General features: G+C 35.5%; 4 protein-coding genes across 4 annotated transcripts; all 4 read right to left on the reverse strand.

Annotated features, from left to right (window-relative positions):
* Positions 1-4,170: 4,170 nt before the first annotated feature.
* LOC116028689 (aspartic proteinase PCS1-like) lies at positions 4,171-6,120 on the reverse strand. The gene has a single exon (XM_031270478.1). It carries the CDS (start codon positions 5,864-5,866, stop codon positions 4,583-4,585), a length of 1,284 nt encoding a protein of 427 aa, XP_031126338.1. The 5' UTR covers positions 5,867-6,120; the 3' UTR covers positions 4,171-4,582.
* A 2,180-nt stretch (positions 6,121-8,300) lies between these two features.
* LOC116029192 (amino acid transporter AVT1D-like) lies at positions 8,301-11,492 on the reverse strand. Its single transcript, XM_031271096.1, has 12 exons — positions 11,489-11,492; positions 11,171-11,381; positions 10,433-10,710; positions 10,116-10,330; positions 9,967-9,990; positions 9,682-9,862; positions 9,347-9,566; positions 9,123-9,258; positions 8,879-9,044; positions 8,656-8,699; positions 8,490-8,552; positions 8,301-8,387 (listed from the first exon to the last, which is right to left on the reverse strand). Exons 1-12 carry the CDS (start codon positions 11,490-11,492, stop codon positions 8,301-8,303), a joined length of 1,629 nt encoding a protein of 542 aa, XP_031126956.1.
* Positions 11,493-14,024: 2,532 nt separating this feature from the next.
* On the reverse strand, positions 14,025-15,750 carry LOC116029193 (putative cyclin-D7-1). Its single transcript, XM_031271097.1, has 6 exons — positions 15,499-15,750; positions 15,319-15,405; positions 15,080-15,178; positions 14,591-14,804; positions 14,351-14,487; positions 14,025-14,252 (listed from the first exon to the last, which is right to left on the reverse strand). The coding sequence occupies exons 1-6, from the start codon at positions 15,748-15,750 to the stop codon at positions 14,025-14,027; spliced, it is 1,017 nt and encodes a 338-aa protein (XP_031126957.1).
* A 5,953-nt stretch (positions 15,751-21,703) lies between these two features.
* Positions 21,704-24,428, reverse strand: LOC116030082 (L-type lectin-domain containing receptor kinase S.4-like). The gene is made up of 2 exons (XM_031272204.1): positions 22,204-24,428; positions 21,704-21,921 (listed from the first exon to the last, which is right to left on the reverse strand). The coding sequence occupies exon 1, from the start codon at positions 24,237-24,239 to the stop codon at positions 22,242-22,244; it is 1,998 nt and encodes a 665-aa protein (XP_031128064.1). The 5' UTR covers positions 24,240-24,428; the 3' UTR covers positions 21,704-21,921; positions 22,204-22,241.
* Positions 24,429-25,051: the final 623 nt, after the last annotated feature.

A 25,051-nucleotide genomic window follows, 5' to 3' on the forward strand; every position in this document is an offset into this window, starting at 1 on the left:
ATATATATATATATATATATATATATATATATATATATATATATATATATATATATATATATATATATATATTACTCATGTGGAAGGGGTGGGTTCGAGTCTCAAACTGTTGTCTCTTTGTGCTTCAATAGGTTAAGAAAGTAATTATGAAAGAATACTACATTGTAACAGAGTTATAGTACTCAATATATATATATATATACATACTTGATGTTCTTACTTGCTTTGAATGCAAGAATTTCATTAATTAATAAAAGTGATAATAAATACCCACAATATATATGTGAAAGCTAATTAAGTTGGAAATTCGCTATTTTTAAATGTGAAATGGAAGTGTCTAATGATAAGGTAATTGGATGGGCATATATATTTAATTTATTAGTTAGAGGACATATATATTTGTGGGATTTGTATAAATGAAGCTACAATACATAATAATAATTATATATATTAAGCAAGAACAAGAATTAGAAGTTGATCAAAGGGAGTGACACAAACGTAAAAATGGGTGGATATATATATCCCATCCATCATCAAGGAACCGAAAAGTATATGCTGAAAATAGCTTCATATCAACCACCTCCAAACTGTTCAATCGGTCAACAAGAACTTGAAAATGACTAAGTAATTTCATGTACAAATTATTAAAGCCTTGTTTGTCATCTTCATGGACACTTTACCAGAATGAATTATTTAAGACATAAATTTTGAAAGTTATTATACCGAAAAGACACCATATTATTACTATTAAAAAAATAAAGATGCTAATATTTTTGTAAATAATAGTAGGCACAAACTTATAGTTGCATTAGCAATTTGCTTAGTGAAATTAGATTTCATACTTTTTTTTTTTATATATAAACTAAACAAAACGTTATCAAACTACTTCAATTTGCTTTTACAAGAAATGATATTATGCGTCGGTTTCAACCAATAAAGTATTGATGAGATTGAATTCAGAACCTTTTGGTACGAGAATCATACACACACCTATTCGGTCCTCCCTTTCAAGGCTATACATTATTGTTTTTACTTCATAATGCATCACTTTTTAATATTCCAACTAAGCTATGTACAAAGTAAATATAAAAGGGAAAAATGGTCAAATATACCCCTAAACATTTCGCGAAAAGTCAATTAGGCCCATGAACTTTTTAAGAGTGCAATTTAACACATAAATATACGATTTTGGGTCGTCTAACCCCATTAACTGGTTACCACTCGTCTAAGTGTCGGTAAATGCCTCCATGGCACGCCACATGAGCTTTGTTTTGGGTATTTGACTGGCCACATAAGCATAAGTTAAAAAAATAAATTAAATTAAAAGGAATCCTTGGCTCCTTGCTGCCTCCGCTCATCAGATGTACCAACAGGAGGAAGAAGAACATTAAGCAGTGATATATCTAATCTAACATGGAGGAAAATTACAGGTTTTACTTAACTGTACATAAACTAGAGAAATTTCCAAAACAAAGATCCTTTGTCTTTGTTTTTCCCTGTTCTACTATGAAGATATGTACATAAACGTCAGAAAACCACAAAAATTGAAAAGATGATTATCGCTAAGAACGATATGAATCAGCGCCTGAGTGATACCCACTCGGAGTCGGATTCGGGGTCGCCCAAGAAATCGGGCTAAGGGCACCAGAACCAGCAGCCTTCTTCTTCGAATTCCCAGAAGCAGGGACCAACTAGAAGCCGATCTAACCAGCGTCCTGAGAACCCTATCCATCACCTACCCTCGCCTCGGAGGGAGCATCCAACTCGATCTACTTTGGGTTTATTGCTGCCGGTACTCCATCTCCCAGATTCCGACGGTGGTGGACGGTGATTGTGCGACGAAGTGAGATGGTGGTGCGATTAGGGTTGGGCAATTTTATTTTTTTATCCATTACTCAAATGAAAATATCATCTTGTAAGGAATATGCCTATTATGTCTCTCTTTCTTTATCATCTTCTTCTTGATCATGGAGACCTTGTGCGACGACATTTTCAAAGAAACAGGAGCTTGGCGAGGCAGAGTTCTGAGGGAGGCAACAACTTCATTAAGAATTAGGTTTGACTAGACAATGCTGCACATTTCTTATTTTATTTTCTTTATTTTAATTTATTTTTTTAACTTATGCTTATGTGGCCAGTCAAATACCCAAAACAAAGCTTATGTGGCGTGCCATTGAGGCATTTACCGACACTTAGACGAGTGGTAACCGATTAATGGGGTCAAACGACCCAAAATCGTGTGTTTAATTGCACTTTTAAAAAGTTCGTGGGCCTAATTGACTTTTCGCGAAATGTTTAGGGGTTTATTTAACCCTTTTCCCAATATAAAATGTGTTTTGAGCTAATCAGTTATAAATAACTTATGTTAGTTTGTTTTTTTGTAATCATTTACTAGCTAGGGTCAGAAAGCAAGCTTCACCAAAATATACATTCAAGTAATGATTACAATCTTTCTATAGATCATAGTAAATATAAAATAAACCACTTTTTTTTAGCCTTTTTAGGGTATCCACGTTCAATTTCATGACCAACGGCATGGCATTTATGATTAACTTTACTTTACGTATAGTAGTAGTTATGCCAACTTGCGCTCACGCCACACCACAGAGGAATGTTGTATATATGTTCCTTATTATTGTTACTCTTATTTGAACTAGCGATGGTCTTTAAGCTTATAAACAGAGGCTTTGTCTCAAACTCTCAATGATGTGGCATTGATATTTCTAATATTCTCTAACAATAAATTTGCGTTCTTTTATGTTATTTGGATCAAAATTGGATAATCTAAATCTAAAAACATAATAAATGTGAATGAAGGTTATACCCCTCATTTATGTCCGTTTTTTTCCGTTAAGTTTTTTTGTACATTATGCTATAAAAGTTGTACTACATAATATTTTGGACAAATATACCCCTACCGTTATAACTTCCGTTATCTTTTCCACTATTGTTACTATGCACATGCATCCACCATATATTTTCTTATCTTCTTCAATAATAATAATAATAATATATACACATTAAATATTATATTTATATGTTATTTATTTTTTAAAATATAAATATTCAATTTATAAAAATATTTTACATTATTATTATTACGGAGTATTATTTACTATATTAAAATATAAATAAATTTAAAATTTTAATATAAAATACTAATATTGGGCACCTTTTTTTTTTTGCGCATCGCGCATAAGAACTAGTATACAAATAAGAGTAATGTTATGTTTGATACTCTTTATATTTTCCCCTGTAAATCGTCCTTCATGATATGACATTAGTTAATTGGTTATTATTATTATTATTATTATTATTATTTTTTGTAGTTAGTGATGGATTAATAAATTCATATGCACCAAGTGATGGGAAATATGCGAAGAAAATTGTAAAAAGGTTAAAGAAGTATTTTCCTAAAAATAATTTGCGAATAACATGCTGAAATGACAAAATTAAGGCTAAAGTTTTTGGCCGGATATATATTTAGCATTTAATAAGGTTTGTGAGTAGATATTTTCTTTTTATGGAAATCGCAGGCATGTGTGGGCGTGTGGCTTAGGGTGCCGTTGACTCACTCATCAACGAAACGTAACATTTTCTTTTGCTAAAGAATTTTTTTTTTTATAAAAAAAGTAATAATAATAATTACAAGAGCAATGGTGACTTAACGGGCAGATAACGATGCAGAATCTTAGGTAGTTGGATGTAATAACTTATTCAGCTATGCTAAAACATTGTTGTCTAGTGGCATCAAGTTGTCTCCTAAATGGGAACTTGTGACTTTGTAGGTTCGAGTCTCAGTAGAGTCCATATTGACTCTTTGTACTTTAGTAAGTCGAGAAAGTAGTTATGAACAGATACTACATTGTAACAGAGTCAGTAGTACTAAAAAAAAATTATTCTCAACCTACTAAAGCACAAAGAGTAAACAATTGACTCCACTAAGGCTCAAACCCACTCTCATAATTCATGTGGGAGTGTAAACCGGGACACCGGGTACCACTAGACCACAAGGTTTTTGGTTAAATTTGTAATTTTATAATTACCCAATCCATCACATTATCAATATATAGTACTATTTTGTATTGTATACTATTAAATAGATAGAGACATAACACACTATTTATAGATATAAAATATTTCGTACATAACAATGCTTATAGCCTTATATATAGGCAAAGACATCACTAATTATATTATATTATATTATATTATACAATACAAAATAAGTATTCCACTACACATACATGGGCAAGACACACAAAAGATTCCCCTGGCTGCCTATGTTCATTACCTAAGTTTTATGAGGCACAAAAATTGCAAAATGTACAAAATGGGAAGGACAATCAACAGTCACCTCTCCTTCAAATTTACACCCATCCTTCACTCACGAAATCTACCACCCAACCTCACCACCCTCATTTAAAGATTGGCACGGACATGGTGAAACATAAATTCATCCGCGCCAGTCCATGGGACCATAACACTTCCCGCGATCCTACCTATTATCGAGCATCACTTGTAACTATACCAATTACCTGTAATGTCATCAAATCATACATAACTATAGGTACGGATAGTGTCATACATTAAACTGTTGGCCAGCTAAGTCACATCTCACTTGAGCAAAACCGATCCTAGATCTGGCCAGATCAAACTCGACCCAAACGTTTTGTTGGTGATGATGTCCAATCAGATATGCCTCGATGCCTAGTAGCTCGGCGTTCCCGAACGTGAAGCAGTGCACCGAGTTGTTGCCCCGGGCCTCGCCCCGAACCCGATAGAGTAACCCGTCACCCGAAACCTTAATTTCAGCGCCTTGGAACAGTAAAGTTACGGAGGGCAAAGGTGGTAGTCTTGTTTGGTTGAATGGGACTATATAGCACAGGTCCATAGCCCCTTGGAACACGTAATTCGGGTCATCCAAGACCCGGAGAATTCCCCTTGTTTGGTTCAAGAATTCTTCCCTCAGAGCGGTGTAAGCCTCGCCAAGAAGGAAGGTGAACTGGGTCCCGGAGTCCACCATGGTTTGACCCGCACCCGTATGGTCGGGTTCAAATACGGATTTTGGAATCGGGAGTAATTTATCCGAAACTTTTATACCTTCAAGATGAACCGTATATGCGACCCGGTCGAAATAAGGCAGAGGGATGTTGATTTGAACTAAGGGAGTGTAATTTAGCGGTATAACCCAGGTAAAATTGGAGTCTCCGAGCAGTAAAACACCGGAAAAATCCGAACTTGAGATACAATACGAGAATTTATCGAACCCCATTTGAGAAACAAAAGAAAGAGATCCACGGTTCATACCCATTAACCCGGTAGTCTTGGAATCCTCATCGGAGTTACTGCTGAAACCCGAATTCATGCACCCGAATATGGTACCCGTGAAATTCGTTCCGGCAATGCTGAACGTATCCATCGCTAAATTCCCCTCCGACGAGGAAGCGTCGGCGTAGGACAGCACCGCGTGGCAGAAGTTCCGGGAGTCGCAGGACGCCGGAATGGAGAAGTCCTGTGTCCGGGTAGTGCAGGTGGGGGAGGAACACGGCACCGGCGCGTAGGACCACGACCGGTTCGGGTAAAAAACGGGTTGCTTAATCTGGGTCTCGTTGCAGCGTAGCCACGACAGCTCACTCCCGGTGTCCAGCACCATAGTCACATTCTGCGGCGGCGACCCCACCGTGAGAGCCACCGTGAGGGTGACGTTGTGAGTGAACGGCAGCTTACGCGGGGCTCTGGGTAAGGACCCAGGTGGAATTTCTTGAGTTTTCAGGGGCAAAGCTAGCATTTCACCAGAACAAGACCAAACCAGCGAGTTGAGAACAAGAACAAAAAGATTCATCAGACGCCGCCGAAGATTCATGTTTTTCGTCGAAACACAAGTGGTCAGAACTCAGAATCCAGATATATCTGAAGATTGGGTGTAAGAAAAAAAACAGAGAATTCAGCTTAGCTCATCACAAGTCGCAACATATTAGAGGCAAAAAACACAACAAAATTGGTTAAGTAGTTGCGAATGGTGTGCAGACTGAGCACGACGCCGTTTTTGGACTGTCGTGAATCATGAATGCTTGAAAATGACATCAGAGCTAATTTTTCGTACGTTTGGTAGTGATCTGTTGGAAATCTGCTTGATAGACAGTAGACACGATTATAAATATACCTTCCATTTTTTTAATTATTTTTTTCCCCACATTCATTTATTTACTATTTATTTCGCATTCCGCGTCTACTGTTGATACATCATAATGAAGACTGCAATTCCCAGAAAATAATTTACTGCGTATTTCAATTGCTGCTCAGAGCTGGGTCCTGCTTCACCTTCAAAAATCATTCTAAATTAAGCCCTAATATAATAATCTACTTATCCTGCCTGTATCATCATAGTTTAAGAATGCTTAAGAACTTGGTTAATGAAAAACTCGCCCACGCAGGGCATTAATGATACGAGGAAATATTACGTTATCTGTGAAAAAGTTAATTATGATTTGAAATTAAGCATTTTCTATATTAACATATACAACTCACCATGTGACTTTTGGACCATATTTTGCTGATAATGAGCTCACCAACCAAGAAAAATCGTTTTGACCAGACAAGTGTACATCTTAGATATTCAAAATTTTATCTTCTCCTCTTAATACTAGAAATACAAAAATAACCGCAATCCAAACACATACAAAATAAAATTATGTTAAATTATTAATCAGAAACAAATTAAAAATAATGTCACTATAGATCGGGAACAACTCCGACTCAAAGAATCTGGGTTAGATCGATGTTACTGTTATGTCGGTATACAAAAACATGTGCAGTGGATTGAAAATAATGTTATGTTTGTGTTTGACAACAGAATAAAGTTACTGTTGGATTGAGGGTAGTGCAACATTTGGCGGTGGCAATGGATCGGAGAAGCTGAGGAGGGAAAGCTAAAAAACAAAAAAGGGATTGACACAAAGTCCAAGATAGAGTGTAAAGTGGGAGGGGAATAATGGAAAGGTTTTTGAGGAAAGTTGACAGATGCGGATGAAGGTTGTTTTTTAGTAGCTTTGGGCACATGGTGGTGTAATATCAAAGCAGGTAGCTAACTTAAAAAGATGAATAGATGAGAGCACATGCAGTGTTACAATTCGTATGGGCACAGAATCATGGATGGGAGCCCTCAAAGCTTTAAGGTATGGGTCTCATTTAATGTCCGTGGCCACCTTAAACCCCAATCTATAGACTCTCTCATCTTCTTCACAATTTCTAGATTTTTTCCTCTCACCTTATTTTGTGTTGCGTTGGTATCCTGGATTTGGTTGCATTCTAATCCATCCGTTATATATGATTTGTCAACCAAACACACAGCCGAACACTTTGTACTCAGATGACATGTAGTGACTCTCACATGTGACTTTTTTAGTTGGTTAACTAATTAAGTTGTGCATAAAGCACTTTATGATCTATTATAATACCAAAAAGTAGTAGGTATATGTAATAAAACCAGGGGCTTAAGTCTATACTGTTGAATAGAATTACTTAATTTAAATATGGGTTGAATAAATAAAGTCTAAAAAGGTTAGATCTTTTTGCCAAACTTTTTATGTGACACCACGTAATCATAAACATAAATGTTTACTTTAATGTTTTTAAAAAAAAATGTTTACTTTAATGTTGTAATCAAAGGCCCCCACAGAAGTTGGATGCATGGGAAGGAGTATATATATATTCATTTTCAAGGCTGCCTCCACCCACAGGACTAGGACCAATGAGAAGGAGAAGATAATAGATTGAGATGTCTGTGATTCACTCCCAAGCAACAACTTGCTCTACAATCACTACATGTTATCTATCCCTCCATGCCATATCATCATTAAACAATATAAGAAATTTATAATCCTAATGTAACCACCTATTGATCTTCTTGGTTTGAGCTGATCAGCTATGGGTTTAGTCTAATTTACCTCATTGTGGTCCTCTGTTAACTAAGGTCACGAGACAGGATTTACCCGGTGCACACCATCGAATAGTGATGGCGAGTTTCGCTCGTCAACAACGTACTAAATCTTAGCGATGTTGTATTGTATAACATTATCTAAGAAATTTGCAATAATGTGTATATTATAAAATAAAATTATAGAGGAAGTAACAATTTCTATTCTAATAAATGGATAAAAATTAAACTTCTGAAATGGCAAAATCAGAATACACTATGCTGGCATTACCAAAAAAGAAGAAAAAAAAATTGTCAAATGGCCCTATTCTTTTCTAGCAGACATTAATTTAGATTGTGTTTACAACTACAATGCTATTGATCAGACATGCATACTTTGAAGCGCTGAATATGTGCCCACAATTGAAGATACCAGTCCCAGGAGTATAATGCAAGTACATGCTGCAATCTGGGAGAACAAGGCAAAATGACAATACCATTACTTTTAGCCTTCTCCTAACTCCTAAGCAACATAAAACATTCAATCCAGTGTTTGAAACAAAGATTTTACCTCAAACTTTGTTATTCTGTCTCTTTTAATTCTGATGTAGCATGCACAGGGAAGGATAAGCGACTACAATATAACATATAACGCAGCAAAGTATATGTAAACTCAAGTTTTCTTCATGTGCAACAAAAAGAAAAAAAAAAAAAGCGTTTTGTCAGGGAAAACTTACCACAAGCATTACTAATCCAGATCCAATTAAAGCGGTTACAGAACCTACAGTCAAATTCAAAGCAGAAAACAGAAAGGGAATCAGTTATGCAGGGAAGTTTTATACTTCTGTTCGACTGTTCTCTGATCTGTTTCTGCATTGTGTAATGGAGTTTTGCGGGTTTTAAAAGAGTGTGATAGTAAACAGGCACATTGATGTTTAAGTATATGGTTAGAATCGTTACCAAAGTATGGAATCAACAGTGAGATGATCAATGTAGAAATCACTAAAATCGTTCTGATGAGTATAGAAACGGCATGTGACCTATGCTGATTAGAAGGTAAGAATTCTTCTATGCTTAATGCGACAGGAGTAATCGTCAAGGCATATTTCGTGAGAGGAGTTATAAACTGCAGAAACAAAAATCAAATTCGATCAAAATGAAAGAGAAGAAAGAAATAGAGATGGCAGTATATATGTGTATGTACCACTGTCCATTTTGCAACTTTTGAAGCTAAATGTGCCTCTGGTAAGTTCAAAGTGAACTGTGATTTTGTAGCTTCACCAAACATTAAGAACCCGAATATTGCTATTCCACCAAATGAAACGAAGGCGAGCAAAAAGCTGTGAATTGGCAAGTTGAAGAAACAGTTTATAGCGGTTTTTTAAGGTACAATCTAATGAAATATAGGATCTATTAATTGATATTCACCTTAACATAATAAGAGATGGGAACCTTGAAGGTTCTTTCATGGAGGAATAGATACTTGGAAATACTGAATGGCCACCAAAGCAAAAACTGTATATACCAATTGTGACAGGCAACTTTGCAAAGTTCAAAACCGTTCCACTTGGATTGAATACAAAGTCATTTGTCACCGCAACCCATAACAAGCAAATAATCACCAGAATAAACGCAACCACACCTCCGGCTGAATTAGAAGCATAAAACATCCTAAGTTCATATACAAAATCGCTGCAGTTTGTGGAGCATAACTTATCATTCATATAGTAAAGACAAGAATGTATAACGTTTAGCTTTAAAACCTGAGATGTATGATAGCAAACTGAGGTTTCGCAGCATAACTGTTGGAAGTATCACGAGAGTAGAGATAATAGCAGAGGTTTGATAAGAGTTGAGATAAAAGCCAGCAAATTCCATGTGAATGCTGGGGAAGAGGGCTGCTAAGTTATCTCCCATCATGATCAAGAATTCAATGCAAGAAGACTGCAAATATGTAATCAAGTTTCGATCTTTTACAAAGGAATGTAGAACTTAGTCAAGTATAAATTAATGCTGAAACGAGGAGAAGATCAGAGTCTCATACTTACATATAGCTCAAGATACAAGATTATCTGCATATATATATCAAGTTTAAAATTCCGAGTTAGATGGTACACGAAATATTGCTTCAAGATAATATCAAATGAAAAGTAACAGATGTTAGTGTTAACTACAGAGTTGAATCAAATATACTTACTGCTACAAGTACTCTACCACCCATGCCAAAAGCAGCCTGCCCGATATCTGGGTAAGTTTGAAGCCCTGGCGAGCTTTCTAAGCACCTCTTCAACAAAATCCCGGTATAACAAGTAATGATTCCATAAAGAAGGAACAGAAAGAGGCTAAGCCAACCACCCTCTTTAACAGCGAAAGGAGTAGCAAGAATTCCAATACCACACAACACATTTATTGCTGAATAAAAAGTCAAGGGAGAAAATTTTCCATCAGATACAAATACAATGCCATATCTATAAAAAAAATGTATGCATCTCAATTGAATGCCTTTTTTCTTACAATTGATAAGTGCCTGAGTGTATGAACACTCCTGTTGTGGCGGCAATTCAGGAACAGAGACGTGCGATACTGAAGTGGTAGGTGATATCTTTGCAGGAAGCGTTGATGTTGGCACTTCCTCGTCGTTTAAACAACTTGTATCCGCGAGGAGAGGTTTATTCAGAGGAGATTGAAGTAAAGGGGATTGAGGCCTCCTGTATGCTAAAGTTAAGTAGGAGCTGCCCCTCAAGATGCTTACAGATGGAGAGGCTACTGTTGTGTACATGTCCATGGACTGCCTATACACTCAAAACAAGAAATTTAACCACACAAAATCATATAAAATCACACACACTACTTTCTAAGATTATTAAACATGTTTTTTTAATTGCTAATATATAATTAAGGAGTATGCACAAACCAAACAATTGCCTCTGACATGGAAGAAACATGAATTCTTGATCTATTTCAAGATTAAAGAAAAATATAAATAAAAGCACTTAATTATATTGTTTCAAGATTTATATATAAACCTAAATTGTTGATCAGGAAGTCTAATACAGACAGGACAACATAGAAAACATTCTGAGAGAGCAGTCAGGCTAAAGAACATCAATAAAAGCACTAATTTCAAGATTCATATACAAACCCGAATTAAGGATCAGATAATTCTCCTTTTGAATGTTAACAAGTTGGGTTTCATTTCCAATAGTTACATGCAAGAAAAATTAAGGGTATAAAAATGGAATAAATTAAAACCTGTAACTTTGAGGCCAATGAGGATAAACGGAGTCGAGGAAGTTGTCGTTGTCGGAGGGATTTCTGCGATGGACGCCATGATCTTCGGATTCTGTGTCGTCGTTATCCTCATCTTCGCCGTGAGCGGTTTCAGCCTCATTCTCTTCATCGTCTGTTTCGATATGGATCACCCGGTCCGCTCCAAATTCCTCGTCAAGCTTCATTCGGATCTCTTAAAAGATATGAATATTCCTTCAATTTTCTCTCTGCTTCTTCGTAATTCTCCGTCGTCAAACAGTATAGATCAAAACCATGCAAAATTCCCTCAGTGTTCTACACCCATGCAACCTTTACTTCTGTCTGTCTGTGTAACAATGTCTGCAATTCTGGAATTAATTTATGGAGGATGATTATATTAATATTATTGCATTATTACTATTATACCTTTTGTGGCAATAATTGGAATAAATTATAATTAATGCGTGAATTTGGGAAATAATTAAAAGATGAAGACTCATGTTTGGGTTCGTCTTCTTGAAGGAACAAATCACGCAGAATACAAATTAAGTCAGCCCTAGAATCGGATAAGATCTATCCCTTTATTTTGTTTATAATTCAAAATTTCAAGATGTGTTTATACTTAACAAAAACTCATCCGTATATACGAATCTTTGGACTGTAATTTGTAACAGAGTCAAAAGTACTCAAAAAAATTCTATTCGACTCGACTTTGCTAGCTTGGCTATTAGTTGTGAGCTATAATTCTAATCCTAATTTAGTATTTGAGAATAGGGCTGTTAGCGAACATAGCTTTCGACAAACTACTCGTGTTCGAGCTCGGTAAGCGTTCGTTTATGTTCGTTTATTAAGGTAAATGAATATATTAACAAACAAAATTTAGAGCTCGGTTAATAAATGAACAGAGTCTGAACAGTAGTAAGCTCGTTTGTTATGTGTTCGCGAACAAGCTCGTTTGTGTTTGTTTAGTAGTGTTCGCGAACAAGTTCGTTTGTGTTCGTTTAGTAGTGTTCGCGAATAAGCGCATTTAGTGTTCGTTTAATAATGTTTGTGAACATGTTTATAAATATATATATATATATATATATATATATAAATTGTTCGTGAACGTAAATTATTTCTTGTTCACGAACAAATTGTATTCACGAACATGCGTAGAGGTATTTGGTTATTAAGTGTTCACGAACATGTTCATGAACGTAAATGAACATGTTTGTGAACACGTTCGCGAACGTGTTCGTTAACGTTAATGAACACGTTCGTGAATGTGTTCGCGAACGTTAACGAACACTAACAAACGCTTAACAAACGAATACGAACAGGATTTTCAAAAACCTTAACAAACTAACACGAATACAAACACCCCAAAATCCTTAACAAACGAACATGAACATCATCCGTTCGTTTATGTTCGGTTCGTTAACAGCCCTATTTGAGAAATCATTTTTTGGAAAGTTTGGTTTAACTTTTTTTTTTTTTTTTGGGTTTTGAGAAATCATTTTTTGGAAAGTTTGGTTTAACTTTTTTTTTTTTTTTGGGTTTTTTCTCAAGGTATCCCTTCAGCCGATAGCTAGAAGACTAACCTCCGTTCCAACGGTCAGCACATTAAGTGGTAGGGGACTGGTTGGTTTTAACTTGTTAATTAATTATATAAAATAAGAATTTTGGTACATTGTATTAAGAGAAGATGGCTGGTTCGAGTGATTAAAGGAAGTAAGGACAAACTCATCCGAGCTCGGCTGGGAGAAAGGGTCGATCTGAAGGAGTAAGGCCAACTGATCGAAAGACAATTGGTGCCAGTGGGTAAATGAGTGGAAACGATTACATGAGAAGAAGACAGGTGAGCGATGGAAAGAACGGCCGACCGATGACCGATCGACAAAGTAAATCAAGATGTTTCGTTGCAATTGAGTGAGAATCTCAAAAAAATATAGCAAGTCTCGAACTGAGAAAGTCGAGCGAAAAAGTCGAGTTCGGGTCACCTTTGAGACCAGGCCATGACAGGGAGAAGGCAAAAGGGAACCATCATTCAGCCCCGTCAAGCCAAGTAAGAAGGTTGGGTTGAGTAAGCAACTGGGTTGGTGGATAGCACGAGCGAAGCAAATTAGGAAGTTTCCTAAGAGAATAGAAATCAGGTGTGGATCCCGTGGGCGTGATAGGGAAAGAAGATCAAGATGATTTAAGAAGCTATACCAAATATCTTCAAAAAAAGAAAAAAAAAAAGAAAAAAAGAAGCTATACCAAATGTATGCAATAGCAAAGAAATTCCAATGTTAGTTTAGGATTGCCATATATTGATCAACCCCTCTCTTTATATAAATAAGGGTTTCAAACCCCAAAAAGATTAAGCAACTCATAATACAAGAATAGCCAAAACGCTTAAACCTCATTACAAAACTTAAACTGTTTATCAGTAGTGTTGGTTGGCCATTTGACTACCCATGGTTGATAAAACCAAAAATATTCATTGCTATGATACTACGCTGTGAGGGTGATGTTGTGTTGTTACTTTTTCATATGATATCGGGATTGATAGTTTCTTGAGCACACTAATGAATTTATGAGCCTTTAATAAAATCATCATTGACGGTGTTAATATCAACTACCATCAAATAATTAATGAAAATAAGATGAATATATGAATTTTATAGAGCATGGGCATTGAATCAATAATTGATCATATCGAGTTTGACACAAAGTAGATCCCCCAAGCTATCTAATAGCTTCGCTACTAGCTAGCGCGAGCTGAGCTTCTTATTTATTAGTTTAAGCTGTTAAATCCTAACTACATTAATGAATGTCACATTAGCCGACTACATAGAAAACATAAGTAAGCAGTTAATGATTATTGTCTAATTCAAACATCGGAGTTGTCTTCTGGGTCTCTCTTCCTTTTCTTAATGGATGATGATCCAAGGTCAATTTTGAGTGTTTGTTGCACATTATTGATGAGGAGGAGGGAGCAATCACACTGCTTGGTTGTCAAAACAGTTACTGGGCTTGATGGGCAATAAAGTCTCCCACAAGTCCTAACGTTTTGAATCACTCCTTTGTCCATCATTATTTCGCACTTCTCCAGATCATTCTGTCAGAAAGAAATGTTCATTACATACAAATTAAACAGTGCAACATAAAATTCGATCTTGTAATGATATCTCGAGGTAATTTACAAGTATACTTTACCTTGTGATCTTGAGGAATAAGAGCTGTAAAATGGTTGAAACAACAAGTGTTCGTTTCCCGTGGGAGAAACTCTTCAAGACTGTATTTCAGTGCCGTTTGAGCAAGAACACAAGGTCGAAACTCCAGGAATTTCGGGTCTGTTTCAATCATTATATTAATTTTAATACTCACAAATAGTACAGTGACAACATAAATCTGATCTGTAGACAAAAATTAATGATTATATATAAATATGTGTACCTAAAAGAGACCCGAGGAGCATATCGGTAATATGTGACCGGAGTTCCTCCACCTCCGGCTCCGGTAGGGTTTGTTGAAACCGGAAAGAAGCAGTGAGGAGATGCAGGTAAGAGTATGGGGTTGTAGAAGATAGCCGCCATCCTAAAGCCTCTAGCAGCGTCAATTCCATCCGTTGGATAAGATCCGATACCAACAAATTCTCAACGCCCTCCATCTGCCATGCATTATCCTAGTACTGTTTGTCAATCCAATATTAACAGTGGCAACTTTCATTTCATGACATAGATCATTCAATAACATTGTCTTTGCCAGGATTTTTAATTAATTAGTTGAGACCCAACACATCCACTATCATAATCTTTAAGATCAGAACAGAAGAACTAGGATAAGATCATAAGAATTATTATTTTGTAATAATTTGCAAAAAAAATAATAAAATAAGGGGTGGAATGAGCTAGTATAGGTAGGGAATAATTAATGAGCAATCACCTGTATTTCATGCAAGGGAGGAGGGTCTGTTTCATTGAATTTCGTCGCAACTGATAAGCATGCAACTGAGAGCAGGTCAAACATCCAGCATTTCCATTCCTACGAAACAAAAGGGACAACTGATTAAAAATATATATTATGGAACAACGTTATTAATTAGTAAGAATTGGTGTATATATTTTCAAGCAATAAATTAAAAATAAATTTTGAGAGTATAAATATATATATCTTCACTTCACCTGGCATTTCTTCAAGGAGATGAATCTGTCGAGATAGTTGACCGCATCAAACACACTCTCAAAGGACAGATTCAGTCTTCTTCGAGACTAAAAAGCATCAAGAAATTAAATCCCAGAATTATGTGTATATTAATGTAAGGATCGGAATGAAAACAGAAAGACGTGAATAATGAAACTTACCATAATGAGCCAGTGAACAGCTTTAGACCTAGCGTTACCAATGAAGCGGTTCAGTTTGAGGTGGTTTGCGTAGCCCGGTTCAGGCATGTATCTAGCTTCCTTCTCCACAAGAATCCCAAAAGCCTCTTCGTAGTCCTCTTTCTTATACTTTTCCACAACGCCGCCGTCTGCCTCACCGTAACGGCCGCGGTTATCTTCACCGGCGGCGGGACTCATAACCCACAGTACTTCATCGCACAGCAAACTCTCCATTATATTTACTTTCTATTCAGTATGAAATGGAAATTCAGAAAGTAGAGGAATGATTATTATAAGATGATGATGATTCAGTGTACTTGTAAGGAAGATGTGAGTATATATATAAAAGGTTTATTTTTGGTTGTAATAAAAGATTGAAGGAGGGAGAGGCGATATAAAAAAGAGGAGACGAGGCTCATGAAAAGCGGTAAATGCCGCAAAATAAGATATATGTGTGAGTTGTGGGGTTGGCGTTTTTGACCGCAGTAACCAACTGCGTGAACGCACGAGGATACTCCCTGTTTGGATTCAATTTATGTTGCCTCAATATCAACCACAGATCTGCCTGCCTTTGGGTTTTCTCACCTCAATATATTTTTACCATTTCTCACCAAACCTCCAGCTCCCACGCTACAAATTAAAGATGTTACATCCATTTTCATCCATAAAATTATTTTCACATTTGTTTTTTTTTTTTTTTTGACTACTATTAGGTTTAATTAAACCTAAAAGGTAAAATTATTTTCACATTTGTTTGTTTAATATTATATTATTTTTATTCAATTATTATAATTATGCATGTAATTATAACATTGAATGAAATATACATTACGGAGTACATTATTAATAAAATCTTTTACAGAGTGCTCGTGGAGTTTAACTCAATGATTTAAGGGTCATCTTAGAAGTTTTGCTTTCTATATTGGTTTATAACGGGCGGTTTACCTTTTTTAACATTTTTAGACAAATTGAGACTTTAAAATTAATCTTGGTTAAATTAGAAATTAAAATATAATATGGAGTATATAAAAAATAATAATAATAATAATAATATAGAGGGTGGACCACGCACGGCCGCATTTATCAAGTATGAACCGCATATGATATCCTACAAACTAGGTGGAGGGAGTACGTGACAGCAGAGAAACCCGGAATCAATTCAATTTATAACCAAATACTTCCCCATTTCCCCATGTTTTTCTGCTATATATTTGGGCGAGGTTGAAACTTGAAAGTTGACTCTCTAGTTGTGTTTCAATAAACATTTCCTTGTACGACTTTATTTTCTAATCTAAATAGCATTATATAGGTCTCATAAAAAACATTTAGTCCAAAGAATCTAAACCCGTATTATCATAATTCAAATCTATAAACATCGATTTGGAAGGTTAATTAGAATGTCATCACACTATAGGGTAGTTGACAACTTGATATATGTTTGTTTATTTAATGGATAGCTAATTGTATTGATTATTGAATTGTATTAACGGTTTATAGTGCCTGGTTTGATAACCAACATGGTTGGTGTGGTGGTTCAACACATTGTCCCTTAAGCATAAGGTTGGGGGTTCGATCCTCACTCATGTAAATGGAGCAAACCATTTGGCCAGTCCCCTACCACTTAGTGTGCTGACAGTTGGGGTTTATCATTGTGAATGGCATATAAAATGATTTATATTTTTTTTTTTGGGTGGAATGGAGGGATCCAGAGGCCCCGAGTTGATAATCTTTTTCTTGTATTTTACCATGGTCATTTATATATAGTATAGGAATATGTAATGTGTTTGGTAATATGGTATTCAAACAATATATGGTAAGATGACATGATTAATGGAATGTAAAGGTAATTGAGGTTGGCTTAATTGGGTTTCCATAATGGTAGGATTATCATTTATTGCCTTCCGTTAATGTGTAACTGTTGCCTTAATTATTATTTTGACTGGGCTTACTCCACGCACTAGATCGCCATATATATTTTGGGCACTCACCATCACTGGGCCTTTTGGGACATTTGGACCTATACCATGAATTAAAATCACAAATTCAAAATAAACATAAACACCACAACCAACAACTACAAAATAAAATGCAATATAAAAAATAACTTCATGTAGCCTTTTCGCTTTTACATTATTGACATCAATAAGTCAAGCAAAACATATATTTATCAAACATTTCATTTTAACTATTTGACCAAGTCAAACAACTAAAGTTAATCAATTAAATCAACCAATTAAAAAAAATCACCATTAACTTGTTTACTAAACATTCTCAATATATAATCTTACTTTTTATTCCATGTTTAATTTTGCTTCTAATTATCGTAACAAGCTTTGATTAATCTTGGAAAGAAAGCTTTGATTAATCTATTTAACTTAATTACAAATCTGTTATAATTGTGAATGGCCCGCATAATATTAATTATAACTTAACTCCTAGTAAAGTAACATCAAATTAATTCCCAATAAGCCTATTTAATATTGGACAACAGTACAAAAGAATCAAAAGACTTTCACAAGGGTAGTTGAATTTGTCATCTTGAAGTAAGTTGTCCGTCAATGTATAATATCCATCCAGCAGCACATTATATTATATTGCTAGTACGTCTTAATGTCACGCCCACCTTTTTCTGCACCATCATATCGTCCATCCCAGTAATTGTACGTACCAGATTCCTATTTCAGAGACGAATTCGCGTAATCATATGACTTCTTGGATTATTATGTGAAATCCAAATGAATATTTTGATGATATACTTAGTTATAGGATGAATATATATGTGTCGGCCTGGAGTATTAGTCCATAACTGACTGATTGAACGACCGTTCCCGATGAAAGTTTAACTTATAATATTATGGATATCAAGCTTGATCGATTTGAGTTGCTCACATTCATAAACCCCACTTAATTGGTAAAGTGACTTATCATTCCATCTACTATAAAGAGTTAAATCATATTTCTTTGCAACAACCAATTGAATACTTAGTCATCTCTAAAAACAAATTGATTTTTTCTCTCCTTAACCAATCAAACAACTCTTAACCAATTGGTTAAAAAAAAAAAAAAAAAAAAAACTCTTAACCAATTGATTTAAGTACACCTGACCAACTGAAATGAAATGAAATGTTTGATAAATATATGTTTTGCTCTTGTGCTCAGATTGTTTGAAAAATAAGTCAATCAAAACCAATATTTATTGTTTTCAAACTTCACTCGATATATGTTTTGCAAAACCAATATTTCATTTACAATATGAATTGGTTATTGTTCCAAGCAAAACATATATTGACATCAATAAGTCAAGCAAAACTAATATTTATCAACTCGATCTCAGTAATTGTTTTCAAACTTCACTGTTGTGACCAACTGAACTACCCATGGAGGCATGACTCATGACTCATGGCTCATATATCATGAGGCGGTGGGTTTTTATTTTTAATGTTTTTTTGTTGGATCGTGATAGAATAAAATAAAATAAAATGCTGCATAATTTTATTTAAAACAAAAAATCGTGGGAATAGAGCTTAAGAAGAAGATACATATATAATCTGCGTACTTGGACCACAAGATAGCTTCATGAATTCATTTTGGATTATATTTGTCCCAATCAGCACTATGCTATATTCCTACGGATGCAATTGCTTTAACTTTCATTTGTCATTTGGTCGTCGTCGGAATTAATCAAATTAATATAATTTCAACATTTTGTGACTTTTAATCGTAAAATTAATTGTTTTAGAGATTTTCAAACAATTAATCATTGCATAGAGAATGATGAAATTAAGTCAAAACAAGTGTTTTAGGCATATAAAAAGTGATCAATAAGTAAATTTATCAAATAGTTTATGACTAAATACGAAAAATTTGGCTCTTATCAAGCACTAAAAGATAATTTTATTTATTTATTCACCTAAATTTCATTTTCAATATTTATGCATGGATACTTGTACAAGAACATAACATCTGAATGCTCAATGGCCATGGAGTTTTGTACAATTTTTTTTTTGCTTGTATGAATTTATTTTGGAGTTCAGATTTTATAGTAAAATTTTCTCCCTTTGTAGACAATTCTTTAGTACGTAGTTGTAAAAATATGAGTAGTTATAGGAAGGAGTGGGTAGTTGAAACTTTATTTAATTGTAATTTCTTTTTTAATTAACACGCATTCCGTACATTTATGCAAAAACTTGTGTGAGACCGTCTCATCATGATACGGGTCGGGTCGGGTCGGGCTAATATGCAATTGTAACACTTATATGCACAAATGTCATACTTATATGCTCAAATGTAATCCTAATTAAGAATAAAATTTTTGTTACTTATAAGGGTAAATGTAATACTTTTAAGAGAAAATACAATACTTTTACAATTCAATTTAAAAGTATTATTTTTTCCTCAAAAGTATTATATTTGCCCTTATAAGTAAGGGGCACTTGTCAACATTACTTATTATGAAAAATGTATTACTTTTTCTCTTATAAGTAACAAAAATTGTATTCTTGATTAGTGTTATATTTGAGCATATAAGTATGATATTTGCACATATAAGTATAACATTTATATGGTGCTTTGACCCAATCCGACCCGTCTCACGAATAAGGATCCGTGAGACGGTCTCACACAAAATTGACCTTTTAGTTATATACGTATATCAGTATATATCCACATTTCTTTTGCACCAAAAACATATAATATATAAGACTTAACAAGAAGGTGAAAAATGTACAAAATTTATGGAGTAAATGTGAAGCATGTGTCTTTACTCATGTTTTGAAGATATAATTTTAAAAGCTTAAGGTTTTTTTGGATATTTTTTTTAGTACTACTGCTCGTTAGAGACTCAAACCCACCCCCTCCATATGAGAGTGCAATCGAATGTCACTAGACTACAAGATCTTGGCAGGTTCTTTTGAATATAATTATGAGTTAACAAAATATTCATGGGTGTATAGTTTTTCAAACAAAACGGTCTAGTGGTACATATCATATTAGCTGAAGTTAAGGTTTATCCATTCCAGCAGTGATCGTTTGGTAGATGTTTGACCACTAATCTTCAACTACTGTGAGTGTTCGTGAGCCTTCCGCCCTTCCCTTTTAGACTTTATTAAGCTGGAAAGCTTATGTATTCTACATTGATCACCACTTAAAAGTAGTTACACTTTACCAAACAAAACCTTTCTTAAATTAAAAGGTTTCTATCCTAAACTCAACACTTTCATTCGCTCTTATCTGAGTGACGAGCGAAACTCATATATAGTCATTATATCTGATGGTGTTGTACATCGGGTAAACTTTGCGTTCTTGTGTGATAGTGCGCAAAACACAACATGAGAAGTAAATTGTACTGGAAAGATTATGCGTGACGAATTTGATCAAGAATTTGTTGGTAAAAATTGAACTTATAATCTTTAGGTACAGAAATCATGTTCTACCCGCTTAGACGCCTCTTTCGATGCCACTCGCTTTTACCTTTGCCCCTAAAGTGTTGGTGGAGGAATATAATAGATTGCAATATATACATCAATAGTCTCAAGTTTTTTAAAGTACTATATACTTGTACATTAATGTCACAACGAGTCTAATCTATAACAAATACTTTGATAATTAAAATTCAAGCTCACATACTGTAATTGCCAGCAAAACAAATACGTAATTAACTTTGTTTTAAATTTATCAATCAATTGAGTTTCTTCGAGGGGCCATGCACTTTTTTTAATTGTACTAATTGGAGTCTTAAACCTTAAGTCTAATTTCTATGGTTGATTGCACAGTACAACCTAACCTTCTTTATTTGGGAGTGTAGGACATATGCCCATCAATTTTAACAATGACTGCAATGTTTGCCCAAAAAAAAAAAAACAAACAATGACTGCAATAGTAGGTGGCTGGCTAACGTGGGTTGTTTGATGTAAAACATGTTGCAGGTGACTAACATGGGTTGTTTAATGAAATAAATGTTGTAATGTATTTTTTTTTTGGCCTGATGAACTTGACTTATTATAAAAATTTAATGATTTAAGTCAAAACTTAATTATTTATAAAAATTAAAGTTCAGAATGTCAAACTTCAAAGTCATTTTTTTGACAAAATGTTTTATAAATAGTTTAATTTAAATTTAAATCCTGCAAATTAATGTATAGTATGAAAATAACTCTAACAAGGCAAACAATTTAGATGAGTTCCAATGTAAATGACTCAAGTCAGGGAAAAATTATTATTATTATTTTTAATATTTATGTGATTACAAATTTGCTGAACTAATCCTAAACTCACATAACCCCACTCCTAGAACTATTGCAAAGGTTCATCAATTAGCTCATCATCCAGTCACACCCTAGTCTTTATGTGTGCAAGAAATCTAATCCACACCTTCCACGATTCCATCATCTGCGGCCTTCAGTCGTCCTGGGACAAAAAAATTCAAGATTATTTTTACCAACAGTTATATCAATCTGGTTTGGTACTCAAAAGTCTAAAAATTCAAGATTGTTTTTGCTTCCAATTCTATATTCAAACATTCATTTCAATCTTCATCTTCGTAATTCCATTTTCTAGGTCGAAAACAAAAGTCAAAACTTAATATCAGATGAGAACTATATTACAATGTTTAATGATAAGGAAAAAATCTGACATCTCTGTAACAAATTCTGATTCAGATAAATTGTGCTTGCAGAATTTAACTCTTACAAAATCTGGTGGAGAGCTCTTTAACTTAGCACCGGAATTTAAGAAGTGTATGTATCTGATTTTCTATGCTCTGAAGTGGAGAGGAGTGATTGAGGGGAAGATAGAGAAGCAAAAGTGGCATCCATTTCTAGTAACCCTACGTCACTACTCTTATCTGGCTCCACTACAACCTCAGCTGGCATTTCACACTCTCCGTCCAAGTAACTCAACACTTGTCGTATGCTGGGTCTTGCCGAAGGCTCATTGCCCGAGCACATCAGTCCTAATCTCAGCACCATAACAACCTGCGACTCATCAAAATTACCTCTCATTCGCCAATCCACCACGTCAACAACATTCCCCTCCTTAAATTTCACCCACACCCAATCCACTAAAACCATCTCCTCTATCCGAGCTTTTGTCTCTATTGGCCTTCGCCCACACACAACCTCCAATAAGAACGCACCAAACGCGTACACGTCTGATTTTGTTGTGGCCTTTCCTGTCTTTGTCAATTCCGGGGCTATGTACCCCAATGTCCCCACTACCTTGGTTGTGCCCGGGTTCGTGCCGTGTTCCTGTAGCCTTGCTAGTCCGAAATCTCCCAGTCTTCCATTCATCTCGCTATCTAATAAAACATTGCTAGCCTTAATGTCGCGATGGATCACGGCTTGTTCATATTCTTCGTGTAAATATAATAGCCCCGAAGCCACACATTTGATTATATTTAGCCTCTGCTCCCAACTCAACACCCTTCTGGGCCGATCAAACAAGAACCTGTCCAGGCTTCCATTCGGCATAAAATCATAAACCAGCAACAAATCGCCGCGTTTTCTGCACCATCCTAGTAATTGGACAAGATTCCTATGACGAAGCCTCCCGATTGTCGAAATTTCAGACACGAATTCGCGTAATCCCTGCTTAGATTCATTCGAAATTCGCTTCACCGCCACTTCAGTTTTTGAACTTGGAAGAATTCCCTTGTAAACCTGACCAAATCCACCCTGCCCAAGTAGCTCCTTTTCTTTGAAATTCCCCGTGGCTTTCTTTAATTCTAGATAAGAATATCTATGCGGCCCAATCTCAAGCTCCCATGACTCTATCACATCACCATTCTTCATCTTTTTGTACACGTAAATCCCCACGAAGATAAAAAGTAATACAAAAACAACCCCCAACACAGATACCGTCACTACAAATCCCATATGTAGTGTTTTCTTGATTCCAGGGAGTAATGGAAGGGAATCAAGATCGATACTTTTGGCTTCTCCGTTCATTTTAAAGCTCCAACCTAAGATATAGTGAGAACTGGAAAGTAACCCAGTGGAAGCAGAGAAGCCAACATACATCCTTTCTTTCAAAATTGCAGAGAGATCCAAGCGATAAGAGAAAAGAGGAATCTTGGGTTTGGAAGAGGTGGGTGAGAGAGTGACATTTAGGAGATTTGAAGCCGAATCGTATTCAACCCAAGCAAGAATCACCTTCCCATTCTTGAGATTCAGATCCTGTTTCTGGGAATCGTCAGTGAAAAAGGCTGCAGCGGCGGATTTATTGGACACCAAGCTGTTGAGGTCAATCCCGACATGGTTATCATTAATATCCCCGAACTCGAAATCCTGGACAGTGTCGAACTCCACAGCGAAGAGATGGTTCGAGAAGTTTCCGACGTCGGTGGCGTTGAGCAGGCCGAGATACTGGCTGGGAAGAGCCGCGGTGAAATCCACGGACTGCGAAATCGCGAAGGCGAAGCCATGGCCACCTAATTTTTGATACTCGGGGACTATGGCGAAGGCGAAGCAGGTGGAGAAGGAGAAAGCGGAGCCATTGGAGGAGTTCTTGAACTGAAAGGGAGAGGAGTAGAAGGCGTGACCCATTAATCTACGGGTTTGATTGGTTAGCTGAAGAATCCCACGCCCTGTAACCGTTGCCACTCCTGTCAAGCTTATGTTGTTGTTCGGCGCATTGAATCTTGTGTAGATAAACCCATCTTGCTGAGACGAAACTGGGATTGAAAGAAAAATGAAAGAACAGACGAGGAGTGTTGCAAAACTCACCATCCCAGATTTTCAAATGTGAACAAGAATTCAAGATTGAGTCATGGGGCTATGGTGGTGATATAAATGACTAAATGAGAAGGACCACGTGGGGATGCAGAGAAAGAAAAGCCGCCAGCAAAGGATCAGAGGATGAAAACGCTGAGTGGGATGTGCTTTAATTTCCCAGTGGCGCCCCTTTAATATATCTCAAATTGGATTATGATACGGAGTATTTAGTAACACAGATTTGTAGCACCAAATGTTGGGTTTACATCACATTGACAGAACAGTATGATGAATCAACCGAGTTACTGTAATATTTATGGAGTACAGCTGTAGAAGTCAATTATCTTTAAACGTGTGGGAGCAGTCTGTGAACTATGGTGGGAACACTGACGAAAACATTGGTACGATAAAAAAAAAAAATTGGACGAAAATTTTCATTTATCTTTTAATATTGGATGGAAATCGTTGGCAAGAAAAATGTAATTTTGCATCGGTGAAACTGGTTGGAGGGGCTTCCATTGGTATTTTACACTACGGCTATGTTTGGCAAACTTAGCTGAAAAGTAGCTGAAAGCTGTAAAGCTATAAGTTCGAAGCTGAAATCTGAAGGGCCGTTAAGCTAGCTGTTATGCTTAAAAAGTGTTTGGTAAATTAACTTTTTGATAAGCTGATAAATGTAAAAAGACTAAAAAGGACATCTTCATACAATTTAAATAGTTTTAAATTTAAATAGGTTTGTTTATATATTAAAATATAAAATAGTGAAATTAATATATTTTAATAAAATATAAAGTAAGAATATATATATTTGAAAACATATAAAGTAA

Source organism: Ipomoea triloba, chromosome 9, assembly GCF_003576645.1.
Source record: "Ipomoea triloba cultivar NCNSP0323 chromosome 9, ASM357664v1".
Classification (NCBI taxonomy): Eukaryota; Viridiplantae; Streptophyta; class Magnoliopsida; order Solanales; family Convolvulaceae; genus Ipomoea; species Ipomoea triloba.

Excerpts from the sequence above, each read along its gene's own strand:
- LOC116028689 (XM_031270478.1), bottom strand. The coding sequence starts at position 5,866 with ATGAATCTTCGGCGGCGTCTGATGAATCTTTTTGTTCTTGTTCTCAAC.
- LOC116029192 (XM_031271096.1), bottom strand. Across the intron at positions 10,711-11,170 it reads CATTGGCCTCAAAGTTACAG|GCAGTCCATGGACATGTACA; the intron begins GTTTTAATTTAT and ends TTGAGTGTATAG. Across the intron at positions 9,259-9,346 it reads CCATCTCTTATTATGTTAAG|CTTTTTGCTCGCCTTCGTTT; the intron begins GTGAATATCAAT and ends GCCAATTCACAG.
- LOC116029193 (XM_031271097.1), bottom strand. The coding sequence starts at position 15,750 with ATGGAGAGTTTGCTGTGCGATGAAGTACTGTGGGTTATGAGTCCCGCC. Across the intron at positions 15,406-15,498 it reads CTGTTCACTGGCTCATTATG|TCTCGAAGAAGACTGAATCT; the intron begins GTAAGTTTCATT and ends GATGCTTTTTAG. Across the intron at positions 15,179-15,318 it reads TCTCCTTGAAGAAATGCCAG|GAATGGAAATGCTGGATGTT; the intron begins GTGAAGTGAAGA and ends TTTGTTTCGTAG.
- LOC116030082 (XM_031272204.1), bottom strand. The coding sequence starts at position 24,239 with ATGGTGAGTTTTGCAACACTCCTCGTCTGTTCTTTCATTTTTCTTTCA.